Source organism: Panthera tigris, chromosome D4 (assembly GCF_018350195.1).
Source record: "Panthera tigris isolate Pti1 chromosome D4, P.tigris_Pti1_mat1.1, whole genome shotgun sequence".
In the NCBI taxonomy this organism is placed as follows: Eukaryota; Metazoa; Chordata; class Mammalia; order Carnivora; family Felidae; genus Panthera; species Panthera tigris.
Window position 1 is genome coordinate 85,714,493 of NC_056672.1, and position 16,745 is coordinate 85,731,237.

Below are 16,745 nucleotides of genomic sequence, written 5' to 3' on the forward strand. Positions count from 1 at the left end.
AAAATGCCCGTATTTTTGTGGATGGAACGCCATCCTTTTGCTAGAAGATGAGGAAGTTGAAATCATTTGTCTTGAGAGGTACCTACTGCGTGAAAAGTTTTAATCTCCCGTGGTGTATGCAGTTAGGATGCTTTCGTAACCACAACCGCATCCACAACAACAACGTTTAACACTTACGTGGTGCTTACTATGTGCCAGGACTGTTCTAAGTGTTTTGCATACGGACTGATCTACTCACAACCTGAAGAGGTAGGCAGCATTGTTCTCACTTAATAGATGAAGAAATGCACAGAGAGGTAAAGTCACTTGCCCAGGATCACACAGCACTAAATATGGAGCTAGGATACGCACTTGGACAGGCCTCGCCTCTCACTGTACGGCCCCACATTTTTCTATACCTCCTTATTCCCAAGAAGAAAAAGGACACGGCGATCCCCCAGGCAAAGCTTCTATGGAAAGAGCAGCACCCTCAGCCCTGCCCAAAGACTTTCTGAGCCAGTGAACAGGTGGCTGCTGAAACCGAGGCAGGGACGTGCCTCGGGGGCCCCACCACGGACTCACGAGGACAAAGACGGATGGAAACACTTCCCTGGAAAATGAGCTCCAGCCGCTCTCCAAAGCGGGCAGTCTCTACACGGAGATAAAACCTAACCCCTTAAACCTCCTCATACTTATCAAAAGGGAGAGCGGTATTTCAAGATGAAGACATCAGTGGAAAGTTTTAGATTTCACTTCCAATTATCTCCTGGCCATTTCCCCAGCTGATGTCACAGAGCCAGAGAGCGTGTTGCAGCCACTGGAAAAATCTGCCCAGAAGTATTTCCGTCAGTCAATAATGACACCATAGTCACTCTTTGTTTGTGACTTTGCTCTTTAAAACAAAAGAGCGAACGATGTGATTTCATTTTCAACATTTCACAAGTAGTTCTTTCATTTTAGTGAGCTACTGAGGTTGGCTATCTTTGAATCACGACTTTTATGCGAATTTATACAGCAATATTTATAAGATCACATTTTGGATTTGTGTTTTCTTCTATAGTTGATTTATTGAGAGAGAGAGAGAGAGAGAGCGCGAGCAGGGGAGGGGCGGAGAGAGAGAGAATCCCAAGCAGACTCCGCGCTGTCCCCACAGAGCCCCATGAGGGGCTTGGACTCGCGAACCGTGAGATCACGACCTGAGCCAAAACCAAGAGTCAGATGCTTCACCGAATGAGCCACCCAGGCACCCCTCGTTTAATTAGCGTTTTCTAAAGGGTTTATAACATTTTGGTTTTTGAAATATCTTTTAAAATCAATTTCGTAAAATATTTATGCACCCTAGGGGTGCCTGGCTTAGTGGAGAATGGGACTCTTGATCTCGGGGCTGCGAATTCAAGCCTCACTTTGGATGTGGAGATTACTTAAATAAAACTTAAAAAAAATAGGTATACATTCTAAACACCTTAAAAGTTAAACGCTGGGTTTAATAGATTTGGGGAAACTATGAAATACAAATCTAAATGTCAGAACTGACATTTTGTTCCGGGATTGTGATCTCTATCTGAAATTGTTGTTTAATTAATTAATTTAAAAATTGAAGTATAATTAGCAGACTACTTGAAATTAACCGGAGCAAAGGGAGACCCACCTCCGCGGTACAGCCGACCTGCCAGAATCTTTGAGAACGGACCTGCCCTCGCCTCCTTACCCTGAATGCGTGTGTAATCACATCTGTTTGCACAGCTCTGTGTAGCTACTGAACGCCGTTCAACTGTACCCTCTAAACGGGCAAACTTGACCTAGACGAAACTGTTGACAGATCAACTGACTATCGGTAATTTCACATGGTTCAACTTAACCTGTGCCTGGCCCTGTACTGAGCAGGTGACATGTGCTCTTGTGAAGCAGAATCGGGTATTTATTCTCCCATTTTACGGGTACAACACCACTGTCTAGCCCCATCTGTCTGTCCTCACCCGAGGGAGTGACCTTTGGGGCCACACACAGCGGAGAGATGGGCCCCGTGATTTGGAGACGCTCATCCGCAGGGATGAGATCTGTCCTCTGCCCCTTGCCGGGCATCCACGGCCCGAGAGCGCAGCAGGCGACAGAAAAGCTGGGAGGGCACCCTCGGAGCTGGCAGGAAAGAGCCCTGGGAACCCTCATTCTTGCCGCTGCTTGGCAACTGTACCTGCTCCCCTGTACCTCAGTCTCCCCACTTGGTAGGACGGGGTTGGGAACAAATACCAGGTAGGGTTCTGGACAAAGGAAGTGAAAAAAGAGAAGTGGAGGTCAGCGTCGGGTCATGCCCAGGGTGAGGGCATTAAGAGACTGAAACTTCAGGACATTTGTCACGACACACTCAGCTCTCCACCCACCACGCAGTTACCACCACGTCCCTCCTTGTACAGTTGGGGACTGAGACACAAAGAGGGGGAGCCACGGGCCAGGGCCACACGGCAAGTGAGAGGCGTGGAAACTCAGGGAGGCGGGAAAGCTGGGCTCCCTGGGGTCTCGGAGCTCCCGGACCTGGCCGAAGTCAGCTGGTTCCCAGAAAAAACCGGTCGGGTTTCCACAGCAAACATTTCCATCCCGTGGCCCTGACTCATCCCTGCAGTCCCTCACACGCACACGGACTTCCCTCTTCCTTCCCAGCCCAGAGCCCAGAGGCAAAGGAAAGGGGTCTGCCTTGCCCCCCACCTCCAGGCTCCCAGTCTTCTGAATGACATCCTGGGAATTCTGGGGAGCCTCGTGGAAGTAGGCAGGCCGACCAGCCCCTCACTCCCAGCTCCGAACTGGGCCAACCCCCGCCCCTTCCCCGAGTGGGTGGGCGGGAGACCGAGTTTCTATTTTTGTGCCAGCGTCCCACAGATGCCATTGTTGGCCCAGCGGTTGGTGGCGGGAAGGGGGGATTTCGGTGAGGAGGCCCTGAACACTAGTAGCCACTTATAGAAAGCTGCTTCCAGCAATTCTTCTAGGAGCGGAGCCTTGGGGCTGCCTGCAGCCCCCACCCTCCTAGGGCCAGACTGGAGCCGGCCAGATTGGAGCCAGCCGTCCCTCTGTCCAGCCCGGCAGACTCAGATGATACGTACAAGCGGGGTGGCCGGGGAAGGGGGGTCAAAGCCAGACTGGTCTGATTTCAAATGTGGGCTCAGGCGTTCACCTGTGACCCCGGGCAGTCACTCTTCTTCTCTGGGGCTCGATTTCCCGATCTGGAAAATCGGCTGAACGATACGTCCGCTTCGCAGACTTGTTGAGGGTTCAGTGAGATTCTGCTTCCAGAGTGTGCTGGCCAGTGCCTAGCTAAATACACAGCAGTGGATGGCTTTCATTACCTGCCTTTTCCTCCTCGCCCGCCCATCCCGAGTGCCATGGGTTGGGGCTGGGGAGGTTGGCATTAGAGGTGGGCAACGTAGCTGGAATTGCCTTAGCTACGTCTCACTGTGGCATCCCGTCTCTGGGCCTCGCTCTTCCCCTCTGTGTAGTGAGGAGTGGGGCTCAGCGACGTTCTAGTATTGTGTGGCCGCTGGATTTCATCCTGCCATCTTGGGTGGGGGCGGGCGGCCCAGTGTTTGGCATTCCAGGAGTCACAGTCTCTAGCCAGGTGGACACAGAGTGGGTTTCCAGACCCCCCCACCCCCGGCCCCAGGAGAGACCTACTACTTTCCGCAGCTGAGGGCCCCCGGTCAGCCTATGTTCTCCCCACCTCCCCAGTTTCATTTGCCAATCTGAGAGGCCAGTGCTGGGCCCAGCCTGGGCTTCTGGGCTCTTGAAGGGGCACAACTCTCTCCTCCAGGAGCTTGGCAAACACCCCTAAACAACCGGAGATGGACAGCAAGTGGCACCACGAACCCCTTGGGATGGTCAGTCAACAAATGTTCACGTGCATGTATATTTCTCCTTCCTTCCTTCTTTCCATTATCCATCCACACACCCATCCATCCAACCACCCATCCAACCACCCATCCATCCATCCATCCATCCATCCAATATTTACTTCCAGCCTGACCCTGAACTTGACACTGGGGACACAGCAGTGAGAAAGCAGACTATCCCCACTCAGCCTGTTTGGCTGCTGCCCATTCTGTGCCTTTCCACCAAACTTGTCCCTAATATCTGTAAGGCCTGGGTTACGACTACAAATGGGAGCCCTGGCTTCCAGCCCGCCCTCCTTTCTTTTTACCTCCTTCTCTTCACGAGTATGGATGTGGGCAACGCAGCCCAAACGCCCAAGCTCTGCCATGGCCACCCCCTACACACAGCCACTGTGCCCATCTTTTAGGTCTGGAGGGGCTTCTACTAGTCACGCAGTGCCCCCGCTGGAGGGTGGGACAGGAAAGAGCCCCATGCAGCCTCAGGAGGGGGCTCAGCACACACAGGGCAGGGAATTCTGGAGTCCGGGTACCCAGAGCACGGACTCGGGGGACGGGTACAGGCTCCACGTCCCTTTGACCTGCAGCTACCCTATCCCGGGGGAGGAGCACAACTGGAAGAGGGCCAGAGAAGAGCCATTAATTGTGGGGCCTGAACAGGGGTCCCCATTGCCCGAGTCTGAGAGTGACACTGCCCTCCACGGCCCTTCACAGCCTCTCAGGATGGTAACCCAGGGCGCCTCCCGCTCTCATTCTCTCTCCGTGCCTGAGCAGCCTTGCCTGCCCCTCTGGTCAGGAATGAGTCAGTGCAAGAGCCCAGCAGGTTCCGTCTGCTTGGGGGTGGGTGGGGTGTCTTTGGCTCCGCGGGTTTGCCCAGAAGTAGGGTGAATCAGCGGCTGCCCCAGCTCTGCCTGGCTGCCTGGGGTTTGTTAGGAGGACAGATCGGTGCAGTCGGTCTGACGGGAATCGCTGAGACACCAGGCCGGTTTCCTGTCTCCGCGGGTCAGGATGTGACCCCGGGCCCCCTCCCGGAATCCAGGCTCCGGCCTGCCCTTCGGGGACCCGGTGAGATAGAGCCCCTGCCCAGTGGCCCCCTTGTCTGTCTGCCGCAGACCTCTCTTCCCCGAGCCGCTTGGCTCCCTCAGCTCATCGGCTGTCCACCCGCAGGAAGTCTGAGGATTCAGACGCTGCGCAGGGGTGGACGGGACAGCCGTTTCTGCGTGCCAGGGTTTGAAGAAGGCGGCCACAGGTCGGGAGGGCTCGGGCTGGTTGCTGAGATAGCCGCCCCCCCCCCCAGCCCCCTGCCAGCTCATGTTTCTGGCCTCTAGGCCTTTGCTCCTGTGGGGCCCTCTGCCTGCAATGCCCTTCACCCCCCCTCTCTGTCTGGCTAGACGCCAGGAGCCTTTCACTAATGCCCCTTTCCCTCCACAGCCCCACGTACCCCTCGTTGCCGATCCCATTACTCAACACCCGGGGTGCTGATGCCCACCTCTGCCTCTCCTGGCTTGGGATTGGCTCGATGGCAGGGGTCACGTCTGCTTTCTCTCTGCACCATCAATGCCCAACGCTGGCTGGGCACAGAGCAGGCACCTGTCGACGGCTGGTTGTCGGGCGGTGGGGCGGGGGGGGGGGGGGGAGAGCTATCAAGGACCCGATCCCTGGGGGCCTCCCCAGGGAGAAAGGTGCCTTCTGGGTCACAGCATGGGGTCTGGTGGGATTCACGGCCCCTACCTCAGCCACCTGGTAGCAATAACCTTTGGGGATCAACTTAGTTGACTGACGGGACGATATTCTGGAAACCATAGCATGCCCGGCAAGATTTTTACAGGTGAGACACGGAGGCCAGAGAGAAGACATTATAACAACAAGCAGTGCTGCTGGGCAGGCCTGCACTCAATATTTGCCTGCCCCACCCCACTGGATTCTCACTGCCCCCAGAGGTGCTGTCATGGGTCCCGTATTTCCCATGGAAAACCAAGGCCTTGGAGAGGTAGCCCGAGGCCATGCTGCCCTGAGCTGCGAAGCCGAAGTTCAATCTGAAGACCGGTTCCAGAACCCGCGTGCTTCACTGTTGCATCAAGGTCACACAGCAGTGCATGCATTCATTCATTCATTCATTCAATCATTCATTCACTCAGCAGTTATTTGGAATCTGTCAGGCCCTGGGCCAGAGCCTGACACTCTGATTCTTCGGTGAGTCCCTGAGCCCAAGAAATATGTGTGAGGGGCTCCTGGGTGGTTCAGTCAGTTAAGCATCTGACTTTTGGTTTTGACTCAGGTCACGATCTCACAGTTCGTGAGTTCGAGCCCCACGTCGGGCTCTGTGCTGACAGCGTGGAGCCTGCTTGGGATTCTGTCTATCTCTCTCTCTCTCAAAAAGAAAGACACAAACATGTAAGAAATAGGTGTGTGGGGCGCCTGGGTGGCGCAGTCGGTTAAGCGTCCGACTTCAGCCAGGTCACGATCTCGCGGTCTGTGAGTTCGAGCCCCGCGTCGGGCTCTGGGCTGATGGCTCGGAGCCTGGAGCCTGCTTCCGATTCTGTGTCTCCCTCTCTCTCTGCCCCTCCCCTGTTCATGCTCTGTCTCTCTCTGTCTCAAAAATAAATAAACGTTAAAAAAAAATTTTTTTTTAAAAGAAATAGGTGTATGTGTTGGAGAGTGAGGGGAAGGGGCCCCCTCTGCAGTCCAGGCACCGTGTGGGGTGCTGGTCAGTGACATCCAAGGCTGGAGTGCCAGTCTCCTGAGCCCCAGCTGTCTCCACCACCCCCTCAGACAGACATGCCTGGCAGTCCCGGGGCTTGCAGCGTGGCTTCTTGGATTAAAAGCCAGACGCCCCAGGGACTGAGTTTTCTGAAAGAGGCAGAGGGTGATGGGAGATTCTGTTGCCGTGAGCTCTAGGACGGCATGAGTGACCCTGGCATTCTACCGTACCCCTAAAAACCCTCCGATGACTGTCACTGCCCACGGGATAAAGACCAAACTCCTTAATATGGTGACAGGGCCTTCTCACCCCCGCCCCCATCCCTGCCCCAAAGGTGGACAGCAAGCTCCCACCCCGGCGAACCACATTTGGACCCTAACCACGGTCCTTACCTGCCTGTGCATTCACTCTGCTCTGCTCTTCCCTAACGCCTCCTTCGCTCCATGAGCTCCTGACCATCCTTCGTGTTGTTGCTTCCTCCAGGAAGCCCTGCCTAATCCCACAGCAGTTGGAGTATCCCTGCCCTGCTCTGCCCTCCCCAAGAAAGCGCCAATCACCCGGATCCTGGCTGACTGTCTACACATCTGTTTCCCATAGACCCGGGCACTTGGCAGGGGGCTTTTCTCTGACTCTGGCCCCTCGTTGAAAGATTAGGGTTGGGGGAGCCCAGTCACCCAGAGGAGGTACAGAGACCTGATCATCAGAACAAACAAAACGAACTTCTAGAGGGCAATCTTATTTTCCATATCATCACCAAACTTGAAAAAAATTACAATGGCTACGAAAACCCTATAACATGTGCTTGGCGCTATCTTGGCTTGGGGATTATCGAGGCCCACAGTCCCGGTGGCAGGCAGGGCGGTGGGGAGCAGGCCCCCCCCGATATTGGTGGTCTGGGCACCCTCTTATCACCACACAAATGCAGGGCAACTTAACAGTTTCAGGGGCAGCTTGGCCGCAAGTTCACTGAGCTGACACCGCTAAATCGCTTTCAGGACCTGAGGCCACATCAGCCAGGTGTGGCTACCAGCCCAGGCAGGCCAGATGCCCACTGAACGCACACCCAACTGGGGAGCCAGGCGACAGCCTAGCGTGGGGGCTCCCAGAATCTAGTGTGAACTGTGGCCTGGGGCATGTTGCTTTGCCTCTCCAGGCCTGTTTCCTCCTCTGAAACGTGGGGGTAATAACAGACTCTGACAGATGGGCCCTTGGGAGGCTTAACACACATAAGATGTTGAACTCAGGTCCTGGCTCTTAGTAGGTCTCTAACAGTACCTAGCACACAGGAAGCCTCACACAGAGTCTGGCACAGAGTTTAGCGCGTAGTAAGCATTCGGTCGGTGTGTTATTATCATTAGGAGGGACTTAAGCTAATGCTGGACCTCAGGAGGGGTCTCAGGAGGGACGCTGGGCTCCAAGGTGGCATCACCGGCCGTCCAATCTCTGTGGGCTGCCTGGCCAGGTCATAGATGTTCAATGAGGGACATTCCGGGGAGGGGGATTTGGACTCCGCGGAGGGAAAGCCCTTCTCCAAGCCCAAGCTGCCCGGAGGGGAGCTCAGTCCACCGAGAAGCGTCAAGATCCTCACCGCTGCAGGTGCACAGGGGGTGGCTCACCTGGTTCGTCTCACTGCTCACGTGGTTCTTCTCCACTCAGTGGCCAAACCCCCCTTCCCACCTGGGTCTTGTGGCATCCAGCAGACCTCTGTGATGCTGGCCCCAGAAATGTCATCCCTTACCCACCCTGTGAGATGCCCACGTGTCCCTCCTGGCAGGAGCCCTGGTGAGGATGTGACCCACTGCTCCAGGGACAGCCGCAAGGAAGGCTCCCCTCATCCCCTTGGCCCCGGGCCTTTCTCTGGGGCCCCACCCAGCCCTGCCAGCAGGCGCTTACCCTTGAGGACTCCAGGAAGAGAATGTGGACTTGAAGGGTAGCATTGGGGACCTGAGCCACGCAGCCCTCGGGAACCCGACTCGTGACGTATGTCACCTCGGCATCCACAGGCTGTAGGTCACAATGGACAGTTTCTGCAAGACCTGTTGGGGAAGCAGAGCCAGAGAGAGCCCCAGATAAGAATAAGGTGGTGACAATGTTCCCACTCTCTGAATGCCTACTGGGTGCTTGGCACCGGCTGAGGGCTTTATTACCTTCTCGCAGCTACCCTACGAGGTGGATGTCATTATATCCGTTCCACAGATGGAGAAACTAAGGCTCAGAAAGGAAAAGTCTCTTGCCTGAGCTCACAGTGCTACCAGGGGTTGGGTTGACGGAGAAAATGCAGGATGCCCAGTTAAAGTTGACTAAAAAATGATTAAGTTTTAGAAGTATAAGCATATCCTAAATATGATAAAATGGGACACATATTATTATTTTTTTTTAATGTTTATTTATCTATTTTCGAGACAGAGAGTGAGTAGGGGAGGGTCAGAGAGAGAGAGGGAGACAGAATCCCAAGCAGGCTCTGCGCTGTCAGCACAGAGCCCGATACAGGGCTTGAACTCACGAACCATGAGATCATGACCTGAGCCGAAATCAAGACTTGGACGCTCAACCGACTGAGCCACCCAGGCACCCCGGGACATATTTCCACTAAAATTTTTTTCATTGTTTACCTGAAATTCAAATTTAACTGAGCCTCCTATATGTTCATTTGCTACATCAGGCGACCCTTGCTATGTGGAAGGGCTCACACATGCACGCAAGCCTCCAGGCGGGCTCGCTCCAAAGGGAGACAAGGCCCGAGATCAGGAGAGGAAAACCTTCCCTCCCGTGCCTCGAGGAGGCTGGGAGGAACGAGGCAAGGAGGGTTGAGAGTCTCCTGGCCCCGAGGGACAGAGGGAGCCAGAAGGGCGGCCCAGGTTCAGACGGCGGCCCTGGGAAGTAGGCCTGGGCCGCAGAGCCTGCCTCTGGGCCGCCCGGAAACGCAGGTCCTGAGGGAAGGGAATGGAATTTCACCCTGACCCAGCAGAGGAGGAAGAGGAAATGAGGCCCCTACACCTCGTCCTAAGGAATGTGCCGGGGAAGGGGGGGCTCCGGAGGAGGGAAGGAGGACAGAGAAGGGGAGACTGTTTGGAAGTTTGTGTCTCCATCTTGTCGCGCTCACTTCCTGTTTTCTTGGAGATCAAAGATGGGCGCGGAGGGACTGGCCGCACGTCCAGCCGTCGCCAGCTCAGAGGAGGGGGGCTAGGGAGGCTTCTTCCGAATCCCAGGCTATTGGACCGTCTTTGTCTAAGCCAGCCTTGCTGGGCTCAGGACCCCCAGGGGTAAGAGAAGGACTCAAGATGGCCGTCCCTGGTCACAGCAACACCATCCACCGGCAGCACGTTGAGAAGGAGAAGCTCAGGACGAGGACGTTTGGCTGCTATGGGGGCCCAACCTTATACGTCCTTGCCCTGGCCCTGTCCTGTGTGCAAGAATCAGAACGCAAGCGTCATATGACATTTTGATTGAAGGCAAGGTCCCTGGAGCCAGGCCGACCTGGGTTTGAATCTCTGGCCTGCACTTACTGGCTATGTGGCTTTGGTAACGATTTCACCACTTTGGACCTCATTTTCCTCGTCTGTGGAACGATAATTAGAACCCACACAACCCGTAGAGGTTGTTGGGCAGACTCCATGAGACAGGGCATGTGGCACTTCTTTTGGTTATAGTTATTTGAGTGACTTCTGTCACTGGAGAGGAACGAACTGCATGAGGAGGTTGGGGTGAGGTGGAAAGGGCAGTCTGCAGGTGAGGGACCTCTGACAGGGAGGTCACTGGTGCCTCAGGCCAGCAGACCCCCTCTCCCCAGCAGATGGGAGGGCTGACCCCACCTCCTGCTGTCCCACCCCCTGGTGGCCCACTAGGCCCCTCAGTGCTCCTCAGTGCTCTCTCTCCCACTGCCTATCAGCAAACACAGACTTGGTCCAAACCCTTCCTATACAGATGGGAAGACTGAGGCCCGGAGAGGCAGGACGTGCACAGATCACACGGCACATGGCTAACCAGGCTGGGCCTTGGACCCACCTCTCCCCACAGTGACCTGGGGTCTGGCCTGCAGATTAACGCGGTGCCTTCCTCCTTTCCTTGGGACTTTCCCTGCCCCCTCCCCAGACTTCCAGGAACCCCAGTTCCTCCTGGATTGCCGGGCCACCCGGGGCCACCTCCTCCATGCCGTCAGCGGGAGAGGCCACAGGCCTGGCCATTATGTAATGATCAGATAACGGGCCAGGCTGGGAGATCAGATAAGAGGTCCATTTATTTTGGGGCCTTTTCGAATCCTGGCTCCCCCACCCCGCAGACGAGAATGGGGAGACAGGAGGGAGTATGACGCCCGGGCCTGTCTCCCGGAGCCGGAGGCGGGCCCAGACAGAGCTGAAAACAATCCCCTGGCACCAAGGGAAACGCCAGGGCCTCCCGGGACCCGGCTTGGAGGAGGCGCCACTAGGGGTCCGGGTGACCCGGCCTGAGCGAGAGACCCAGGAGCCACTTTCCCACCTCTGTCCCCTTCCTCCTCCGCCCCACCCATGAGCATAGAGCCACCTCGGCGCTTTCCAGATGGCCACCCCGGCACCTCGAAAGGCCACAGAGAATAATAATGGTCGAGAAAAGCAACTCCAGAGTCAGACAGCCTGGGTCAGACCCCAGCTCTACCCCTTAAAAAAGATGGTCACCTTGAGCGAAGGCCTAACTTCTCTGAGCCTCGGTTTCCCCGGTTGCAAAACAGCTTTCGTCGTGCTTACTGAGAGCCAGGAACCATTTCGAGGCTGCCCAGAAGTTCATTCGTTGGATCCTTGCAGCAGGCCTAGAGGTGGGTACCGTTATTGTAACCACAGGACGCATGGGGAGATGAGATCCGCAAGGTGCAAGAGTTTGCCCGAGGTGGCCCAGCTATTAAGTGTCAGAGCCCTGTATTTGTACCCCGGGCGATCCGGCTCGTGCACTCAGCACCCACTTCCCAGCCGTGTGAAGAGCCTGGTGCCCCGTAAGCACTCTGAACACACTAGCTGTGATTATTTCATAATACTGGGGCAGAGCCTTATTGACAGGCTTTTCCTCTTCCTCAGCCACCCATCCACCCTTTGCTCCTTTCAGGGTCCAATTACAGCCTCACAGATTCCCCAGCTTCCAGCCCAGCCACCCCCCAGTGACGCCCCAACGCTCCCTTCTCCCTTCTCCAGTCTTTCCCGTGGCTCAACGCCCTCAGGGTCAAGTCCACACTCTACAACCTACCACGGAATTGGCAAGGGCAGGGATGGGATACATGCCAACGTTCAGGTCCCGATTCTGCCAGCTCCCAGCTTCCTTTCCGTGCCTCAGTGTTACCATCTTCACAACGGGGATGACGGTAATCACAACACCCTCCTCATCTACTTGCTGAGAAAGTTGGTCAGAGGACGCCTGCCCGCTAAGCGGGCTCCTGATGCGCGGGGTTGCTCAAGACTGGGCAACTGCTCTCATGATTATTTATGCCCACTGGGGAGACGTGAGCTTTTCCTCCAAATACACCTCGTTCCCTGCATCAGCCGTGCTCTTTCCCAGACCAAGGGTCTTCCCTTACTTGACCTCTTGGTCGACTTCTATTCAACTCTCAGAGCCCTTTTGTGACGGGACCAATCCAGTTACACTCTCGCTGGATGGGTCAGTGTAAGGCCAGGAAGGGAACCAAATCTCCCCTCCTCTCAGGCAGTATCGCACAGTGGTTAGACCCAAGGCTCAGGCTCCCGCTGCTCATTTCTGGGCGGTCGCATGAGCAGATCTCTCCACCTGCCTGTTCCCCAGTCTCGTCCGCTGCCAAATGGGGGCGACAGGAGTGTCTGCTTCTTTGGGCTTCTGTGAAGTTTGAGTCTGATGGGACAGATCAGGCATAGTTCAGCGTCTGGCACAGAGTGAGTGTTGAGTCAATGTCAGCAGTCACATCTGTCCCTTCACCCCTGTCCCTGTCCCAGGGATCAAGTCAGCTCCACCCCAGATGATGGTCCTCTTCAGGCTCCGGGGCTGATGTCCCAAAGCTGGGGCCGGAGCTGGATCTTAGTGTCACTGTCTGTCTGGCTGAGATGACAGAGAATCTCCACGGTCATGTCCCCAGGGTCTCGTCCTCTGACACCTGGCTCACACATCTCCTCTTTTGCCTCCCGGCAGATGGGAAGCTGTGCTGGAGTGCAGGCTCTAAGGGATGGATATTTGTGGTCTCTGTCCTGCGTCACTAGCCCCCTCTCCAGAGAACCCCAGATCCCCGCACAGGTGGTAGGCAGCACAGGGCTCCGAGTCCCATCTCTGTCCCAACCCTCAGTGTAGGCTTGTCCACACTTCGGAAACACTCTTTGATCCCAGCCACCCAACATGGACCTCGAATCCCAGCATCCTCGCCTCTGGGACTCTATCCAAGTGAAATACTCCAAAATACAGGAAGAGGTGCATGTACCAAAAACGTGCACGGCGGTGGTATTTATAACCAGCCTCCAAGGGGAAACCACCTAAATATTCAGCAATGAGATTCACCAAACGACGGGATGGCACATTTAAGGGGAAGAACATTCTGGAAACACGATGGGGCGGTTATGGAGTCTACATGACAACATAGAAACCTTCTGGGGCATAAGAAGGGTAACCAAGACTCCCAAGTGTTGATTCGTTTGCATGAAAATTACCTTAACAAGCTAGACAAAAACTAGTAAGCAACCCGCCAGCATGTTAACAACGCCTACATTAATAAAAGAACTCGGGAAGTGATTTTTTTCCCCCTTATCTATTTTCTTTAAGGAGGAGCCCGAAGTGAATATATAACTAAATTGCTCTTTAAAAACCTACATGATGGGGCACCTGGGGAGCTCAGTCAGTTAAGCATCCAATTTTTTTGTTTGTTTGTTTACTTATCTTTGAGACAGAGAGAGAGAGCATGAGTGGGAGAGGGGCAGAGAGAGCACTGTCAGCACAAAGCCTGAGGCGGGGCTCGATCTCACGAACCGGGAGATCATGAGCTGAGCGGAACTCAAGAGTCCGGAGGCTTAACCAACTGAACCACCCAGGTGCCCCAAGCATCCAATTCTTGTCTGTAAGACAATTAATTGCCTAGAGAAACCTTGTGCTGGAGAGCAGGGATGTGGGAATTTTATCCATGCATACTGTGCGTTATTACTGTTTTCTTCGTCTTTTTTTTTTTTTTTTTTAAGATTTTCTTTTTAAGTCATCTCTACACTCACAACCCTGAAATCAAGAGTCGCACGTTCCACCGACTGAGCCAGCCAGGTGCCCCTATTACTGTTTTATTCTTACAGAGATGGAGTCATGGCCATTTGGACATCTAACGCTGCGTCCCAGACATCTGTCCACAACGGTGTATAGATTTAGCTTTTTCTTGGTTTTGGCTGCATGGTATTGCACTGCATAATAATTCATTTGATAGGAAAAAAAAGATAATTCATTGGATAGGACCCAGGCTGATGGACATTTGGGTGGTTTCCAGTTGGGTTTTTGTTCCAGGTACCTGTGGACCATACAGTTGATTTTGGAGTTGGACAAATCTTTATGGAGTTGGGCAAATAGCTCCATAGACCTGAAGGCTGAGCTGTTACACAAATTATGGTTTTGAGAGATTCCGCCAAGCTGTGTTTCCAGAAGGCTGGACCCATTCTTGGACTCGTTTTGGACGCAGTTTTACCCTCTCTGGCCTGATTGAGGATGTGAGGGTCACTCCCACCCCATCCCCAGCGTGGAGATCTGGGTTCTACACCTTAACCCAGGCCCCCCATCTGCCTTCCATGGGCCGCAGATGGTAAATGAGTTGAGCTGGATGGTTTGGAATGTCCTTGAGCCCTGTGATCACCAGCAGGGTGCTGGTACCTGTTCACAGGAGCAGAGTGATATAAGTCATCCGTTTTTCCGACTGGCTGTTAAACACAGCCATTATTAAAAATTAAATTTTGGGGTGCCTGGCTGGCTCAGTTGAGGGAGCGTGTGAATCTTGATCTCGGGGTTGTAGGTTTGAGCCCAGTTTGGGTCCCAGGTCAGATTCTTGGTGTTGGCATTCTCTGCTCCCCCTCTCTCTGCCCCTCCCCCACTCGCACTGTCTCTGTCTCTGTCAAAATAAACAAATAAACTTAAAAATAAATAAATAGGGGTGCCTGGGTGGCTCAGCCAGTTAAGCATCTTGACTCTTGATTTTGACTCAGGTCACGATCTCACGATTTGTGAGATCGAGCCCCACATCAGGCTCTGTGCTGACATCCTGGAGCCTGCTTAGGATTCTCTCTCTCCCTCTCTCTGTTCCTCCCCTGCTTGTGCACGCACCCTCTCCCTCTCTCAAAATAAATAAACTTTAAAAATAACAATAAATAAAAATAAAATCTTAGGGGCGCCTGGGTGGCTCAGTCGGTTAAGCGTCTGACTCTTGATTTTGGCTCAGATCATGAACCCGAAGTCATGGGATTAAGCCTCGAGTTGGGATCCTCGCTGAACATGGAGAGTGTTTAAGACGGACTCTCTCTCTCCCTCCCCCTTCTGCCCCCCCCCCACCTCGCGTGAGCACGCTCTCTCAAAAAATAAAAATTAAAAAAATAAAATCTTTAAAAAAGTAAACGTTATAAGCTTACAAATAAATTATGTATTTTAAATGGTAACAAATAGCAAAACTCATTACTTCCTACTTATTTTACTCCATTTTACTAGATCCACGCTCTTGAGGTTATCTCTGTCCGTCCCATCTTTGGCGTGCCAGACAAAGGCACTTCTGGACCTCGCATCCTAAGTTCAAGTTTGGGGAGTTGGGAGCTTGAGTTCAGCCACGTGGGAACATTTACACCCTGGACATTGACAAAATGCTATCCCCCACACCCTCCACCCCTGTTGTTAATTATTTTCCAGCACACCCCTGCCTTCCATCCAGTAAAACCAGAGCCTACATGGATCTTTCTCGGACGATCACGAAGAAGAGAGTGTTATCAAGCTAGAAAAATGTGGGGGAGGCGGGAGAAAGACAGGGCAGCCTGGGGACCATTGCGCAGCTCGGGTAGGCTTCTGTCTGGGCTGTGTGAACTTGGCAGGTCACAGCCTCTACTTCCTCTCCTGTAAAATGGGGAGATAAAGGCGGCCATCTTGCAGGGTTGCTAGGAGCTACATGGGTGGAGGGGGGGAGCTTGCTTAGTACACGTGGTTAGGAGCCACAAGCCCGAGGTCAAATTCATGCTAGGTCACTTAATGTCTGAGACAGTTTTCTGTGATCAGTGAGGCAGTGGTAGGCGTTAGGGGGTTTAAAATGCCACAGGTGGAATCAGGTGGGGGGGGGGTCACTGCTGTGCTCTTCCCTTATGTTCTCCCCACCACACCCCCAGATCTTCTAGGGAGTTCCTAGATGCACCATGGGTGAAGGGGTGCCCACAGGAGCTGTCCCCTGGTTTTAGGCAGGCACAGAGAGGCCCACATGAGTGGGATGAGGGGCTGGGAGCCCCCAGCTTCTCACGGCCACTCATCTGGTCAGTTTCAGAAGGCCAAGAGCCAAGACCACCTGGAAAACCCCCAGGCTGAGGAACTCCCACAAAACCCCTAGTCCGGGGTCGTGCCCCCACCCGGCAGCATTTCAAGGAGGCGGGGGTAAGTAGAGGCAGAGGGAGAGCGCTAAATTCAAGAGCATTCTGGGAGCCACTCACAGGCCCCGGAGAGGCGAGGGGCAGGAATTTAAAGCTAATCATACAGCCACAGTAAACAACACAGGACCCTCCAGCCTTCCCGAGAACTCTCTCTACAAGACTGGCCTCACCACCGACCATCCCCACAGCCCAGGAGGAGTTCTATTCCCACCCCCACTTCGCAGTCCCCCAACATCACACCGCGAGAAAGCAACCACACGAGATGCAAACCAAGTGCCCTAGTGCTGGGAATCCACACACCCTCCTTTCCACGGGTTCTTCAGACAGGAACCTTAGGCTCAGAGAGGGCAGGAGACTCTCCCAGGGCTGCACAGCAAGCATTCTGGGACCTGGGCTTCTTGGGGAGAAACCGGACGTAGCTGGGAGGCTAGAGGCCAAGGTTGAGGTAAAGGTAAATAACTCATCCCTGTTTGAGACTTTCAGGGCTGAATGTTCGTCGTCTTGCCAAACCAGGATGGTTTGTCACCCTATGGTGTCCATCTGGGGCTGTCCAAACCCCCTCGGACGGCCCCACTGGGCATGAGCTTGGGACCAGGCCAGAGGCCGGGAACACTTGGGGCCAAGTCTCCC

General features: G+C 54.3%; 1 protein-coding gene across 1 annotated transcript in view; it reads right to left on the reverse strand.

Moving 5' to 3' along the window:
* ENG (endoglin) overlaps window positions 1-16,745 on the reverse strand; it is a 30,985-nt gene that overhangs the window by 13,785 nt on the left and 455 nt on the right. Inside the window, exon 2 of the mRNA XM_042963834.1 lies at window positions 8,446-8,588. Coding sequence (XP_042819768.1) covers window positions 8,446-8,588 — 143 coding nt within the window. The remainder of the gene's footprint in view (window positions 1-8,445; window positions 8,589-16,745) is intronic.